This window comes from Vanessa tameamea, chromosome 16, assembly GCF_037043105.1.
Source record: "Vanessa tameamea isolate UH-Manoa-2023 chromosome 16, ilVanTame1 primary haplotype, whole genome shotgun sequence".
Taxonomy (NCBI): Eukaryota; Metazoa; Arthropoda; class Insecta; order Lepidoptera; family Nymphalidae; genus Vanessa; species Vanessa tameamea.
In genome coordinates, this window is record NC_087324.1 from 3,260,822 (window position 1) to 3,278,413 (window position 17,592).

General features: G+C 31.2%; 2 protein-coding genes across 4 annotated transcripts; both read left to right on the top strand.

Moving 5' to 3' along the window:
- Positions 1–1,393: 1,393 nt before the first annotated feature.
- On the top strand, positions 1,394–5,503 carry LOC113393986 (zinc finger protein 25-like). 2 transcript variants are annotated; one of them, XM_026631139.2, is made up of 3 exons: positions 1,394–3,726; positions 4,226–4,296; positions 4,647–4,779. In XM_026631139.2, the coding sequence occupies exons 1-2, from the start codon at positions 2,055–2,057 to the stop codon at positions 4,273–4,275; spliced, it is 1,722 nt and encodes a 573-aa protein (XP_026486924.1). In that variant the 5' UTR covers positions 1,394–2,054; the 3' UTR covers positions 4,276–4,296; positions 4,647–4,779. The 2 variants fall into 2 exon arrangements, with proteins under 2 accessions (XP_026486924.1, XP_026486923.1); XM_026631138.2 differs by lacking the exon at positions 4,226–4,296 and having other exon boundaries at positions 1,410–3,726; positions 4,647–5,503.
- Positions 5,504–10,160: 4,657 nt separating this feature from the next.
- On the top strand, positions 10,161–17,232 carry LOC113393982 (putative sodium-coupled neutral amino acid transporter 10). 2 transcript variants are annotated; one of them, XM_064217342.1, is made up of 10 exons: positions 10,161–10,379; positions 10,519–10,636; positions 11,556–11,712; positions 12,080–12,203; positions 12,339–12,460; positions 13,066–13,214; positions 14,303–14,439; positions 14,995–15,234; positions 15,308–15,473; positions 15,646–17,232. In XM_064217342.1, the coding sequence occupies exons 1-10, from the start codon at positions 10,296–10,298 to the stop codon at positions 17,109–17,111; spliced, it is 2,763 nt and encodes a 920-aa protein (XP_064073412.1). In that variant the 5' UTR covers positions 10,161–10,295; the 3' UTR covers positions 17,112–17,232. The 2 variants fall into 2 exon arrangements, with proteins under 2 accessions (XP_064073412.1, XP_026486918.2); XM_026631133.2 differs by having other exon boundaries at positions 14,998–15,234; positions 15,646–17,231.
- The last annotated feature ends 360 nt before the right edge of the window (positions 17,233–17,592 follow it).

The window sequence follows — 17,592 nt, forward strand, 5'->3', positions numbered from 1 at the left end:
GCTTGTAGTTACAACCTTAAAACCGGGATGCATGCAATAAACAATAGTAAGTACTAAATATTGCTGATCGACAGTAGAGTAGGGTATCAATAAATAGATTTGATAATAAATATTAAATATTAATAATTGTAAGCTTATGTAAAAAATTAAGGTTTATGGCCTACTCAATACAAGAATGTGTGTGTGTGTGAAAATAACTATAATATTTAATTTGTCAAAAATAATTATTGAGTTCTATGCCGTTTCTTTGTAAATCCACATTACGAACCGGTAGGTTGCAGTTTCACATTTTACGTAAACAATATTGTAAATGACAACTATAAAGCTAATGTATGTTATTTGGTTATACCTATAAGGATTTGATGGAGTAGATATATTAAGTTAAAATTTTAGCATCAAAGTACTTAGTATTAAGAAAATGAATATAAGTAAGTAATAAAGCGCTAAAGGTTATAAAGAAACAGTGTTCTTTTCCCTAGAATTTGCATGAAATAATATTAATTGATAAGTTAGGTACCTATTAATATTACAACATCTTCGTAATACTTCGATGGCATCAATGTTATTCTTGAAAAATTGTTATCCAATTTTATTGAAACAACTCGTATTCAAATTTAATTTGTTTCAAAACATTCCAATAATAATTAAAAAATGCAATTTTATCTTACGAAGTTATTACTATATCGTTGATGTCTTTTTAATAGTAATTGTGTAGTGATAGTAAAGACTTCAACGCTTTTAAATTTTTGTTGAATTTTGGACGAATGATGATATTAGCTACAAATCAAAACAAATGTTTTTTAATTAAGTTGGTTTTCCTGATTAGCTACATATTTACAATATGTCAATTAGATAAGTATGAATAAGTCGTAATTGTAAAAATGTTTTACATATATTTTTATTCAATAAAAGAGATAAAGGTATATATTTCGAAACATCTGTGTTTTTTTTTCTCCCAACTAGAATATTATTAATAAGATTCTATGTCGATAATTTTTATTTAATGATCTTTATAATGCGTGAAAACAATTTTATGCAACTACATCGAGTCGAATTGATCATCTTTAATTCAAGGTTCATTTTAATTCAATAGCATTTAATTTGTATCTCTTTTCGTAGTACCTAAAATATACATAAAAACAAGTAATTAAGCACGTGATGTAAAAACAAATAAGTTGGATAATCTATTTTATTGTATAAGGTTACTTCGAGTATAGTTGCGTTGAGAAGAAGCATATATAAATTATAAGTAAATAATTTTCTACCAATGAGGAGTTAACGATCTGAACGCCTATTGGTAGAATTTAGTTCATTTCCATGATAAGACATAACTTCTTTATATTGTGTTTAAAATCAATTTTATTTTATTTAAGGAAATTATCTTTTGCTTTGTAGAATTATATAAAATATTATCTACACAATTGCTTAGTTTTTGTTTTAAGAGCTGTTTGAAACTATGTCTTTTAATAGATGTCACTACTATACATGAATATTTTGTGTCCGACGTCGGTACTCGGTAGCATTCGTCACAATTTTGACACCTTGTCTCTTTCACTCAGTAAAGGAATGAAATTCATGAAAATAGTGTTTAACTTCAGTGCAATCTATATATTTATGTTAAAAAAAATTAAATAATTAAGTGATAAAACATAAACAATGCCAACATAAAAGTTTTGTAATATTATTAACGAGGTTATTTATATTATTGATCGCTAGTTCATTGTTAGAAGATCGCACAAGGTAATCGTCTTATTTGTTTGAGACAAAAGGCAGAAGCTTCGTCCTTCACACATTAAAATATCGTTATCAATGCACGTAACTGATCGGTTTAGTTAGAGGTGATTATTGAAGTAACGAAACAGTGCATGTAAGTAATAAGACTGAAAGCACGTCACTTGTAAAATCACAATTATTAAAAGACGTATACATATTACTAATTTTGGTCTTCTCTCCGCTGGTGGTGGTTCTTTTGCTTTCTGCTACAAAGTATTACAGTTATCAGCTAAAAAACAAACAAGCTTACTAATGGGTGATAACGTGTATTAGTTTTCATCATGGCTAATGTAAAGATTAGAGTTAACTCACCAAAACCTACATCAAACCGAATCAAAGGGACTGGTAAAGTTGGTAAACTGAAAAAATTATTAACAGGTAACAATGACAAGACACGATCAGCTATCAAAAGTGCTAAAAAATGTAATGACAAAGTGAAATATCTTGAAAACAGTTTAATAAAAAATAAATTAATTGATACAGTGCTTATAAGGGATTCCAAACTTAGAAGAGAAATTCAGCTGTCAAAGGACTCATTGTTGACAAAGCACGGACGTATTAAACACAATAACAAGGATAATTTAAGAATTTGTAACAACATATTAAAAAGTGAACTGTTGATTGATGACAATAAAGAAAAAGAACCAAATGTATCGCACAAAAATGGCTTGAATAATAATAATTTAATAGTAAGCAATCAAAATGACAAAGAAAAAAATTCAACAACAAAAGATTCCATGATTAAAAAGGTATTGGATAATAAATCTGATGATAAACAAAGTAAATTAAATAAAAGCAAACCTAAAACTAGCACTAAGTCAGCTAGAAAACCAAGGAAAAAATACATTAACAAGAGAAAACCTAAAAAAGGACTTTTTGAATGTGATTACTGCCATAAACAATTTGATACTAAATCATCGATTAGGAGACATATGTATTTACATCTTCACTTCAAGACATATCCTTGTAAGCAGTGTAAAAAGGTATTTCGCAAACAATTATATCTGTCTGCACATGTTACAAGGCAGCATCCCAATTGGGAGCGACATTACATGTGCAATGTTTGTGATAAACCATTTTTACTAAAAGAGAATTTAGCTGTTCACTTGGCAAGCCATACCAGCCTAGAAACTATGTTTAAATGTATCTACTGCAAAGAAAAATTTTCTCACCAGAATGATTTAGTTAAACATGAAAAGAAACACTTAGTTAGTGGACGTTATGATTGCATTATATGTGAACAGAGCTATGATTGCAGAAACAAATTATCAATGCATTTTAAAACACATTTAAGAGTTAAAGATTTTATTTGCCAACATTGTGGTAAAGAATTTTTGCGAATGAATTCAATGAGGCGTCATGTTCAAATTTGTCATGCTGGAATAAGAATTCAATGTTCCATATGTAAGAAGTTTTTGAAAGGTCATTTGTCGGAGCACATGCGTACTCATGAGAAGCAACGTCCCCACAAATGCCCAGATTGTGGCCAATGTTTTACTCAATCTACTCAATTAACCGTACATCGAAGATCCCATTCAGGAGCACGTCCATATCCTTGTAGGATTTGTAATAGACCATTCTCTCATTCCAATGCCCTCATGTTGCACATTCGAAGGCATACAGGTGAGAAACCTTTCGATTGTGCAATGTGCCCCTTGTCTTTTTCACAATTACCTCACATGAAATCTCATATGCGGAAAATTCATGGTAAAGAAAATCCTTACAGATGCAAAAAATGTAAGCAATTCTTTAAGCTAAAAATTGATCTTGAAAATCATACTAAAAACTGCAAATTTGGTGAAAAAGAATTATCATTTGAAGAAAAAATTCAGGCATCCGTACAAGTAGAAGAGGAAGAAGTTGTGGAATCAGTGATGAGCTTATCTCGTATGAGATTCCTATTAGCTCTTCTTCTGACTATGATTGCTACCAAAGAGAAACTAAAATACTTAGGTGCGTAATAATTTTGTTTAATATTTTTCACACAAAAAAATGCACTCATTTTTATTGTTTTTCTGGTGTGAACTATATTGCTTCCTGTGTGTGCGCCCCATAATATGAGTGTTTTGGAAGTACCCACACAACATTCATTACATTTACCATTTTTATTAAAAAAATTGTATGAATGTTTGCTATTCAAACATTTATAAAAAAAATACCTATGTTATAGACATCAACGGGACACTGTCATACTGTTCATTGACCTCGGGACACTTAACAATGTTTTATGTGACATTTTATGCACTGTCATTGAAATACCAATGTTTAAAACTCATTCAAATACAGGTACATATAAACATTGGTCACCACTGATTTTCCTCATGGGTTGTGAATATGTCGTGCGATTGGTTTTGTGTGCTGATGGGATGCTTTTGTGAAGTAATGCGTCGATTTTCGACGACGTATCTTATTATTTAATCGGTTAGAATTACCGATATTGATTTTATTTTAGCGAACATTTATACCTTTGTATTACGAGACGAACGAGTCGCCGGATCCTGATATTGGGTAAAATGTCAATGAGTGAGTTCATTTATCATTGTTTATAATTTTTGGTGTTGGTGGGTGAAGGGCTTGGATGCGATGTCATCATCAAATGGTTATAGGCCAGTTTCTAGGTTACATAATAGCTTGGATTTAAACAAATATTTTTATTTAAGGGGTTTTCTAGGTGATGGTCAGCTGGAGATGAGATTTTTATAATTACATTTGTATGATATATAATCTTTTCCCTCTCTTTTTTATCATATTTATAACGCTGTACAATCCCATAAAGTCCTTTCGTAAATATTATTTATAATTTTGATTTTATAGCGATTGTTTCTCAAATCGTTGTGTTCTAAATATATTATAATACGTATTTTCCATAACAGGTTTCAACAAACGTTTGATAGACGATTTATTAGTGGAATCTCTTGAAGCTATGGGTCACACTCCATGTAAAGATGAATCTCTAGCGCCGTTAAAACGTCTAAAAACGAACATCGAGACACTATTAAAAGGCACAGTACCAAAGGAGCAAATGGCGAAATTTCGAAAGGAAAACAAAAGTATGGAAGACATTTTGGAACTCCTTACGAACGAAAAGAAATAGGTAAAAAATGTGTTGTTTAGTTAATAATAATAGTTTTAATTTTAAAATATATTTATTTAATATTATAACATAAATATGTTCTAAAATAGGTTGATGATTTTATAACATTTACATGTTATATACCTACGTTATAAAATTATGTCGAATCACTTATTTATTTTGCACCATTAGACATCACATTACATTAAGAATTTATATTTTTATTGATAAATAAGCCGAAATTTTGTATATTTTATCTGTAGAATTTGCATACACAATAGGAATTTTACAATTGATAGACGACAATAGTTTTGAAATAGACTTATAATTATTGGCTGATTGTTATTTACAATAAAATAAATAAGCTCACTAATCCATCCAGAAAATATAAATGAAATGATGACGTATGAAACATTACATTTTCGAAAGATAAAAAAAAGAAATGTTTGAAGCATAAATATAGTGTATAAAATTACTAGATGATTGGTTGAAGACAATGTTTAAAAATAAGACTTGCCATTTAAACAAAAAGTGATTATTCCAAAGCTCATAATTTATTGCATTTTAATTTTATTTATTTTAGGTAATTTATTTTGACTTTCATTTGCAAAATTTTGCGATAATTTTACTTACTCGCATCAATCATTAATTTCACTCTAAAAATCAAACCATACTATATTTTGTATGTATAAATTTATCAAGTATTTCATTTTTGCAAAAAAAAATAAAAATATTTGTGTCTTTACTATATATAGTCTTTCTTTCTTATTTAATAGTTTTAACTAAATATTTGAAAATGGAAGTCAGAAATAATAATAAAATTAAAAAATATATTTTTAATTTAATGTTATTAAGTTGTTTGTGCCATTATATGTTGTGATTGCATGTTTAATATATTTTTAGGAGATAATTGGTGTTTAATATTGAAAATTTTATTTGATAATGATACTAAATGTTTGAGTTAAAATGATATGAAAATTGATTTTTGTTTTATAGTTTTATTTTTGTACCAGTGCCATTCCTTGTTTCTTTTAATAATATGGAGGTACTACATTCCATTTCAATAAAATGAGACAAAAAAAATATAATTTAAATTATTATAATATTTCCATTTACTATTTTTTTTTACTTATTTACCTTGGCTTATTAATTCTATTGAAATGGACTGAAGGATGTAGATTTAATTTGAGTAGGATATCTGATGGCATATCAATACGCGTATGTGTGTTTACTTTAATGGCGTATGGGCAACTTTATATTTTTAAAGCTAAGCTAAATTTCCATGATAGTTCTAATCAATTATTATTTGTATTTTGATAATTTTTAATAATTTACATGCAACAAGATGTTGCCCAATTGTCATCAATTATCTTTGTAATGAACATCTATTAATCATATGTTATTGAATTTGATCATTCTCTATGAACATATAATGATCTTAATCTAGGTGAGATTCGTAACTTTCTTTCATTTAATAGCTTGCGATCTTATAATATTATTAGATGTCATGTGGAAGAAATCTTAGACGATTAATTATTAAAGATGCCGATGTGCGTGTTCCGAAAATATACATCTGTTACGAGCCAAAATTGTTTTTCTACATACATTCATTTGATATGGATATCAAATGCCGGAGGTTCAATTACGACAAAGTGCAGCTCGGAAAGTATTTCTTGCCTTGGATATTAATGCGTCGAGTGGCCCCGATTGCATTTCTCTAATCGTGCTTCGGACATGCGCTTTCGACTTGGCACCAGTTTTAATGCATCTTTTCCGGAAATTTAACGAATTGGGCGTCGTCCTGAACTATCGATGACTGTTTTGGTGCACCCAGTCGCTAAGGGGAACCGCTGAGACCCTGCCAACTCCTGCGCTACCTAGAGAATCATCAGGTTATTAATCGTCAGTACGATTTCCATCGGGATCGTTTAGCCGGTGATCTTCTAATTCATCTGTCGCATATATGAGCGGAAGCTCCTGGATCCAAGTGGGAGGTATTAGCATCCAGTTTTGACGTAATGAAGGTCTTTGATTAGGTATGGCACAATGCGCTTCTTCTGGTACTTCCTATGTTCTTCCCGGAAAAATGATGCAACTCAATCACCAACTTTTGGGCTCAAGGCTCGTTGTCGACTGTGTATGTTCTGACTTAAAATTTGTCTACTCCCACTGTTTCTTCTGCATATTAATAAGCTGCTGTGAATCAGTTAAATTAGTTATGCAAACAACAGCACCGTATACACCTTATACAACGGTCGTGATTTTTAAGGCATTTTCTGTCTTGAAAACCCTCTGTGGAACCAGCTTGCGTCGGCAGTTTTTCCGAACTGATACGACTTGGTAACCAACAAGAAAAGTTCCTACACATTTCTTAAAGGCCGTTAACGCACATACAAGTCCGCCGGTGATGCAAATGATGTATGTCATTTTTCATCAGGTGATCATCCTTCTCGTTGCCCCCCATACCCTAAAAAAATTCAAATTCATTCTTAAATGTTAGAATATATAGTAATATATATTGTACTAATTGTCTATTAATTACATTCAGCCTAGAGCTCTATATGTACTAATAAGTAATAATAACATTGTTTGTGTCTATGGTTGAAATATTATGATAAAATATAAAGCGTAGTTCAGAACTTTTAACACATACGCAACTTGTACGAGCTCTTCACTAAACTTAAGATCGGAAACGCTAAACGGCAATTAAATCTTTGTTACCTATAATTGACAACTAGAGAAACATTAGAATTAACTACTTACCTAGTATTTCTTAATATGTAGTTAATATTCAATGTCCTAACTTTAATCGCAGTAAATTATTCTTAAATCTAATCTTAAGAATTTAATGAAATGGTTCAAATCCTAATGATTTGTTATATACTAAATTTTATTTTATTTATCGTTAAGCGCGTGTTTTTTTTTTTTTAAGAAAACTATCGTTATCTTTATAAAATCCATATTATTATTTAGCAAAGGATTTGGCATTTGAACCACATTCAATTTATTTAACGATTAATTCATTTAACCATACAATGTAATTTAAAAATGTATTCAAGTTAATAAGCATATTATATATGCAAATATTATATGTTTGCAATATTTAAATGTCAGTATCGTGACAAGAATAATCATAAGGTATGGCATTAATCAGAACTGGCTTTAGACGACCAGGTGGCTCGGGCGATATGTTTTACTACCAGAGAACGGCTTTTCATAGCGTTGAAAGAGTTTAACAAATAGAGAAATTAATTATCAAACTTTCTATTTCCTGTTAAAACTTTCTGAGTCATTAGACTACTGTAGATAGTATAGATGGTCATAACAATTACTTAGCCTTTGTGTACTGTGTAGTGTCTCTAAAACTGATAGATCATTTTTCAATGTACACGTGGCTCAGCAACTAATGGTCCTCTTTGACCGTGCAAGAGTCGCCTGTCCCTATCGCCGCTGCTGACACCTAATATATTTATGGTACAAAACGTTATTAGGGAATTTCTTTCTTGCCAATATTTTTTCTAATCTGTTTAAAGGGATGGAGCCAAAGAAATATTTAGACTATCTTGGCATATATATCAGGATTAGGTTATGGCGTTGATATGTATGTACTTTTATTTATTTCGCTAGCATAAACAAGATATGTCATCATTCATTATTGTTATGACAATATTCTATAACGAATATTTTTCAAATGTCGGCTGAATTACCAAAGAAACACCAAGTACTAAAATAAATTTAAATGTAACTGCAAATTGTTTTATTTATTTTACTATATTTAATGAATTAGTTGTCGTTTTGTCTGTCTAGTAGCTAGTCAATATCACTATATTATTTTTAAAAATACTTAAGTATACAAAAATAACGGTTGCGAAAGTAGATTCTACCGTTACTTTTTTCACCATTTTAATTACAGAGTATATTAATAAAGTAAATTTATATGTATACTGCCTGAAATCAACAAAGACTAAGTCCACGCAGTTTTATCATTATTATAATCTTGTACTGAGCTTTATTTAAATATTTGAATAGGTCAAGTTAAAAATAACTGGAATCTTATTATAGAAACGAATACCGTTTAAGTTTATACAAATCCTGGAAAAAGTAATTGGGTTATTATGTCAAAAAATTCATAGTATGTTCAATGAAAATTGTAACAAATTATTTTTTAATACGTATGTGGTATCATAAATAATAGCAGTAAGGTAACCTAACCTAATCCAGTCTTTTGATAGAGCATTGAATTTATCTATCTATCTTTAGGTATTGTTAAAAATGCTCTTTAAACCACAATAATTTGTTATGACGACCATTGTGTAACGCACCGGCAATCTTTAGAAGACACCTGAGACATGAACGTGAGAGGACTTGGTCCAGAATCCTCTCGCGATCATGCGCCCTAAAATTCTGCCTTATATTTTTAACCCTCCGCAACAAATATTTGATAGCAACAGTTGCTATGCTATAACCATAATAGCACCACTATGCATCGGGGTTACGGGGGAGCGAGACAGAGCGAGTTGGCTAGATGGACCATAACGATTTAATAGTTAGTTTATAAGGCTAGAATTCGAGGACGGGTACAAATCCTGAGTAGGGCGGTAAAAACTACTTGTTATTTTTTGTTGTTGTAGCGACAACGACACTAGAAATATGTTACAATAGCAGCTCCTGAGCCTAAAGGTTACCAGTGTTAATACTCCAGTGCCTCGGTAAGCCTTCTTAATTGGTCAGGAAAACAATAAAGATTATTTTTTTATACTGCTACATTAAAACTGTTTATTACATTTATTAAATCGATATGACGAGTAGATAGTAGAAGAAAGCGCACTGTAAACATTGTTAAAAAACTCAGATGTAGTTTATTTTAACTGTCTGAGTTCTAATAATTATCAAATTATTATTTGAAACGTTTTAAAGGTTCGAATTTAAGAATTTTAAACAAATTACGAGATTAAATATATGATTGAAATAAACACGTACAAAAATACACAAAGGAGGCTACATTATATGACGCATTAGTATATTAATAAGGTTGGATGTATTTATTTGGTTAAAAACTAGGTTCAGGATAAAACTCATATTTTAATCGTGCGAAGTTAAAGCGCCAGATTGATAAAATAAAGACATCTATAAAATATGAAATTATTTAAATATAAAAAGTGGCACTGTCATTAAAATGTTTATATTTAAATGCATTAGTTTTGAACATTTCTCACTTAATGTTTTATGTGTTGATATAAAAAAAATAAGAAAAAATGTATAACTCCAAGCCATGAAATAAAAAAAAGAATCTAAAGTAACACGTCAAGCGTGACATTTACCGAACAAAACACAAATATGCCATTGAAAAAACTGTCATAACAATACCGTCATGCTTAGGACGATTTTTTGTAGACGTATCATATTCTTTAAAATTGTTTTAGTTGTAATTTAGAAGATAGTTAAAAACATGGGTACAACGGGCCAATCAATAACCCTCGCAAACAGTATTATAGGAGTCGGTATATTAGCAATGCCTTTTTGCTTCCAACAAGTAAGTTTTAGTGTTATTAAACTGCTTTAAAACATTAAAATCCTTCATCTATAATTAAATATCATAACAAATGTATTCCTTTTAATTAATACACTGATAAGTGGTCATAAAGAAAATTATAATAAAATATTTTTTGTAGTGTGGAGTTTTGCTAGCTACGTTAATATTATTGTCAATGGGCTTAGTTTCAAGACTTTGCTGTTATTTCCTATTAAAATCTGCCATTATTACTAGAAGGAGAAGCTATGAATTTCTTGGTAAGTGCAAATTTTTAGTTATAACATTTCTTTATAGAAAAACTTTTTTAAATAGTTAGTACATATTATCAAAACAAGAATAGAATTTAAAAAATTGACCTGCACTGTTTTTGGATACTCTGTAGGATAATCCTTTCAATATTATTAATACAAATGCAATAATATCTATATGTTACATATTCACAAGCAATCAATTAAAATAATGGCAAATATCCTTGGGGATGGCTTCTGCAAGACCGTATCAAGCTCTACATATTATACCTTACGAGACCATATATAAGCTTTTAGAGTAAAATCTGAAATTCTTAAGAAACTACTTTTAACAAATGTAGTTTAAGATATAAGTTCATTATTTCCTATTATGATAATTTATTTTTATATATCTTTTCTTAATCCCTTTATCTGAGATTAACTTTAGTAAGGCATATTTATTAGAATTATGAACATGTAAAAATAAAATATATTATGTTAAATAAGTACAATACTAACGAAAAGATAGATTTTTGTGAATTAAAATATATAATCTGTTAAAATAAGTTTATATTTTTAACTTCTAAATATTTTAAGAATTCTTTAAATTAAATATGTTATGACTTCATCAAATAAAATATGATATATATATTTTTGATAATCTATAATGAGCATATAATCTTATATAATAACATATATCTATTTTCTATAACACATAGTAAATAGATATACCTTATGTGACTCCTATATTTGTGTCAATCTCTATATAATATATAAATAGTGTATATTATACAAAGATGTATGCAAATATATACACAACTACTCAAGTCATTTTACAAATTTGCAATATAATTGTAATTCATTCAACTAATTATCAATATTAAGCATAGTTTTAAATACTGATCTTGATACTTCCAAATTAATAGATAAAAAAAAAACTTTATTTCAGCATTCCATATATTCGGCCCAGGTGGAAAGATGGCTGTTGAAATGGGTATTATAGGTTTTTTGATGGGCACTTGCATTGCATACTTTGTTGTGGTCGGTGATTTGGGACCACAGATAATTGCAAAAATGTTGAACATAAACCAGAGTGATATATTAAGGTGAATTTGAATTATATTATTAATTAATATGTTGACTGCGGTTTTATGTCATTAAAATCTTAAAGGAGAAATGGTTGAAATTTAATAAGTAGATAATTGTCTATGTAGTAATAATCAATCCTTAAATATGGAGGTTTGTTTGGGATATTTATTATTAGTTCTTAGGCACTTTAATAAAAAACAATTGAACATCATTCAACATTAAAATATAGTTGTTAAATTCAGGTTGAATATAGATAGAAGAATTTAAGAATAATTGTGCCATTTTAAGGATATATGTAAATATCTTATATGTAATAATCTTTCTATTTAATATTAATCTTGCTTTAAAATAAAAATAATAAAAGAATCAAATATGTTATTCCAGGACCTCTATAATGGTGATAGTATCTCTAGTCTGTGTATTACCCCTGGGCTTGTTGAGGAATGTGGACAGTCTTAGCAACGTCAGTGCAGCCACTATTGCCTTCTATTTCTGTTTAGTAATTAAGGTATTCATATATTTTTTTCTTAATTTCATTGAAAAGACTTGTAAATTATAGATATAATTTTTTTCTCATTTTAATATTACCTTAAAATCATTCTCATATTTAAAAAGTACAGACTATAAAAAATGGTTTTTATAGGTAATAGCGGAAGCAACTACTCAGTTGTTTACAGCAGACTGGACGTCTCGAATAGAGATGTGGAAACCATCCGGTGTATTACAATGCGTGCCAATATTCTCTATGGCATTGTTTTGTCAAACGTGAGTAAAAGGCACACTTCTATCAAGTCCTGTTCTTATCTAAACTTGTTCTGTTTCTTATTTTACAAATTTTGGCCAATATTGGCTTGTGTTATTTATGGTCGACACATATTGTTTATGGTTGCACTTCAATTTTTTTTGTACTTTGAGCACTTCAATGCATAAATTAAAAACAAACATAGATTTTGATTTTATTTAAACTAGAAGTCAAATTAAAGAAGACATTTTACCAACATAATTAGACAACTCTTCCGGACAAATCAGTCTGAGCGAAATTTAAATCATAATCTGTGCGGGTAGTGAACTCTACCTATGCAATAAACTTACAATAGATATATCGTATAATAATAATAATAATCATACAAGTTATATATAAATAATATATATAATCTGTAATAAATTATAGTAAATAAGTTTCATCTCTCGTATTATCTATGAGTCTAATGAGCTGGCTAATATACTGAATATAGATTAGACCATAAACTAAACTATTGAGTGAATGAAATTAATAAATGTTTACAATTCTTTATTTTTTGATTATTATTTCTGAACCATATTTAAACTGAATTTATAAGTAAATTTAATTACATTTAAATTAATTTCAGCCAATTATTCGAAATCTTTGATTCTATGCCATCTCTCTCCTTGGAGAAAAGTTGCTTGGTGACAAAGAATGCTATCAACATTTGTTCAGGAGTATATTGTACTTTGGGTATATTTGGGTACATTGCTTTCGGGTCTCAGGAGATATCTGGTATGTGTTTGATAAATTTAAATATATAAATATATTTACATATATAGGCATTTTTAAGTAGAATTAATAAAGTAAATTAATTAGAATATATATAGTATCTATCACATTATCCAGATTCTGGCAAATTTCATTGTGTTGAATTACAAGATCCAACAAACAATCGCCCTGTGAATACTCAAATTAACTGAATATTATAGAGTGATGAAATATAAAACAAAGTGTATTTTTTTTAAATTATATAATTGTCCTGTAATTTGGCAATAATACAAGTATTAGTCAAATGAATATGTTTATGAGTGTGTTAATAACTCAAGGTATCTTTACAAAGGCACCGACGTGACGCTAATTATGACTAACTACTGTTACGCAAAACAGACGCTGTATACTAATAATGTATTTGTTCAACTTGCCTTTGTTTTATGATAATGTGGCACAAGGTCGTGGATTTAAACAAATTGGACAATTTATTAACAGCAAAATGCATATTTTGTCAATTATCAAGAAAAATATGTATGTTTTCAGTTCACTCCTAGTTGTCTATGACCTAGACAACTAGTGGTAGTACCTTAATTATTATTTTACAAATTAATTGCCAGTGTAATCACAGGCACAAGGGACATAACATCTTAGTTCCCAAGGTTGGTGGCGCATAGGTGATGTAAGGAATGGTTAATATTGCGCCTTTGTCTATGGGCGGTGGTGACCGCTTACCATCAGGTGGCCCATATGCTCGTCTGCCAACCAACGCCATAAAAAAAAATTTGAACAAATTAATTTCTGTCAGTATGATTTGTCAATAATTAATTTATTGTTACAGTTACTTTTAAAACAGTAATTAGTGATATTATTATAATTTGGATATATTTATATAGATAATATATTACACGCACATATTTGTATTAATTAACATTGTTAATTCTTCGGAATCTCTATTATGAGGGCCCCCTCTCTCGTGGAGGCCCCGGTTGTCCTCCCCTAATTCCCTGGACAGAGCTTAACTTTACTTTAGGTCAATGTTTTATTCTATTTACTACAAATTGTTAAGTTTCTAAATTATGTGTCAAATTTAATAAAAATAATAATAATAGGTAATGTCTTAATGAGCCTGAGTCCCACAATGGCGAGTGACGTCATCAAGCTCGGCTTCGTGATGTCGTTGGCCTTCAGTTTCCCGCTCGTTATCTTCCCGTGTCGCGCGAGTCTGTACTCATTCCTGTATAGAAGGGTGAGTATTTCTCCATACAATTGCGACTTGTCATAAGTAAACTGTATATTTTTTCTACATAAATGAAAAAACTACTATTTTACCGATAAAAAATAGGTTAGCACATAGCCTTTTTATGAAAATCTCGATTTTTCTCAATAATAATAACCTAATCACAGACGATGAATATACTGTTGTATGATGTTATAATTGATCACAGTTTTAGAGTAGGCTAGATACCGTAAGCCAACAAGAGCGGCAGATGTTTTAGTTGGTGGCGATGTGTGTCGTCGAGGATATAAAAATGTCAAATTGTGCCGTTATAAAATGTAAAACTCTTCTTGGGTAGTAAATCGAGTCAACGGAGCTATTGCCTACCATCGATAAGGAATGCTGTTGCTTAAAAAGCTGTAAATGATTCATTATTTATTCAAGTATGGCCTGCGTGACGTCATCGTAGGTATAAAAAAGATGCCACGTTTAGTTTCCATACTATCTAAAAATACATAAGTCTGTTTTATTTATTATATTCTAAGAAAAAAGAAATAGTTTGAAAGTAGTATGTCCTGCGGCCAGCAGTCGCAGCCCGCTCACCACGAGTCGATGCTGACGTCGGCGATCCCCGAGCGCGCCTTCCGCGTGCTGACGCTGGGCATCGTAGCGCTGGCGCTGCTGGTGTCGCTGGTGCTGCCCACCGTGGAGCTGGTGCTGGGGCTGGCGGGCGCCACGGCCGGCGTGCTGGTGTGCGTCGTGCTGCCCGCCGCCGCGCTGCTGCGCGCCACGCACGGCGACACGGGCGAGAGGGCGCTCGCCAAGGTACGCTCCCCGAGCCCGACCTGCCGTACGCCAGGGCTGCCTCCATTGACAACCGTTTTCCGCATCTCCCCAGTTCGTCGTAGTCCTCGGCCTGATCATCCTAGTGTTGGGCACGTACGCCAACCTCCAGGCGGCAGAGAACTCGCGGGACAAGTACGATGAGAGGTACATCACTCAGGAGCGCATCGATAAAATTGTCGAGGACTTCTTTGAGAAAATGGAAAAAGCCGACGGAGACGGTAAGAACTTGTATAAATTGTTTTCACAAATATTCATTTTAAATTGTTTAAATTTAAAAAAAAATGATTCATTGACAATATAAATAAATAAATAAATTAATAAAAGTTCGAAAATCTCAAGGGGCTTTTAATAAATCGTAGCCCAAATTCAAAATTATGTATTTCTTTTCAGGTGTTATGGCCAAGCCTCGAATAGAAAATCCTTTACCACAAGACTTCAATCCATTAAATAATGAGGCGATTAAAGACTCTGAAGTGCAACCGCCTAACCCTGTTCCACCAGAATCCCACTCCAATGAAAAAAAACCCGAAGCCGATCTTGATAAGGATAAATTAATTAACGAAATATTACAGGAACAAAAAAATGTTGTGAATAAATTGGTACCAACTCATCCAAAAAATGTAAGGTTTCATTTAAATGATGAAAATATAGTTAATGGTAACACATACGATATTAAGAAAGATACTGCCGAAAAACCAATCGAAGAAAAACCTCAACCGAACCAAGAGAAGATTGATATGATGAAGCAACAGGAACTTATCGAAACAATTAAACAACACGGCGAAGAACAAAAAGAATTGATAAAAGAACAAAAGGAGATTTTAGATGAAATCCTGAAAACTAAGAAAGAATTGGAGAAAAATAAGAAGGAAGCCGACAATAATGAAGCAAAGAAAATAGCCGTAGAAAGTATTCAGAAAATAGCTGATGTGGCAATAAAAAGCTTGAGTGGAGTAACAGACAAACCAGCTCTAGCAGAAGATGCAAATCAAGGCAATGCTATACAGAAAAGAGCACATGAAGCAGTTAATGAAATTGCTAAAAAAACCGAGGAAACGCTAGATGCCCTTAAAAAAATAGATGATGCGAAGAATGAGAAAGAAAATGATAAATCAGCTTTAGAGCAGAAGTCAATGAAAGACCATAATGTTAAAATCGATAGTGATAAAACAAATAACCAACAAAAAAATGTCGAAACAAAAAAACTGAGTGAAGAAAGTCCAAATGTTGATAAACAGGAAAGTATTAAGCGAGTAGTCCAACAGAATTCTAATAATGGCCATCAAAATGCTGTACCATCAAACATTAATCCCCCTGATAATAAACAATATATTGTCAACGAACAAGTAGTTAAACAACAGAACGAAAATCCAATAAAGGAACACTCACACTTACCTGATGAACCGCAATCTTACAAACAAGGCGAGGATTTACAGAAAGATAAAATAAACATACAACACAAAAACGACGCCCAGAACGTGCCTTTACCGATAGCTATGAGTGAAAAGGGGAAATTAAAAAACAATATCAAGGATACTCAGAATAAACAAAATATAGTTAAAAATAATGGTGCTCTTAAATACAAAGATGATATACTCAATAACATTGCGAATGGTCAAAACATAATTCCAAGGAAAAAGAGAGAAATCATCGATTGTACTGAAAAAACGACACTTAAGCCAGAAGACAAACAAATATGTGAAGACAAAATCAATGCTCGAAATAAAGTTATGAAGGGAAATTTTCTGAAGAATGTCGACATTGGTCAGCTGGGCTTAGCAGACAGCTTGCCGTTACAAGGGATGGTGTTACATCACATGAGGTCTCTTAAAAGTATACAAGACAAAAAAAGATAGTGATGCGATATATTTATATAGTTTTTAATAAAATGTTTTTTTAAAAAAATAGTAGTATGTTAAGTGAGGGCTACCACACGTCGAGTGTGCGTCCCGAGTGACGGCGAATCGCACACGTATCACAATTAGGTACTCGAAATGTTTGCACGTGTCCGGATTGCGTGCGGGCGCGTACACGACCACTTGTAAAAGGCGGGCGAGTGCGCGTGCGCAGTACGCCGTCACTCAGGACGCACAATAACACTTTACGACGGCGTGTGAGACGATGCACATTGTAAAAATTGACGTCGTAATATCGTAACGTGCCACAGTATTGTTTATACTATAATGAACCAGAGATGTTATGGAGCTCCGTAATCGTAACCAAAACCGAAAAAAAATATTTATTATAATTTTGATTTTGCATATACTTAAGAAGAGTAGCTATTTGTATTTTAAAACTGTTTTTTTCTGTGGTAAATCCCTACAAATAAAGTGAAAT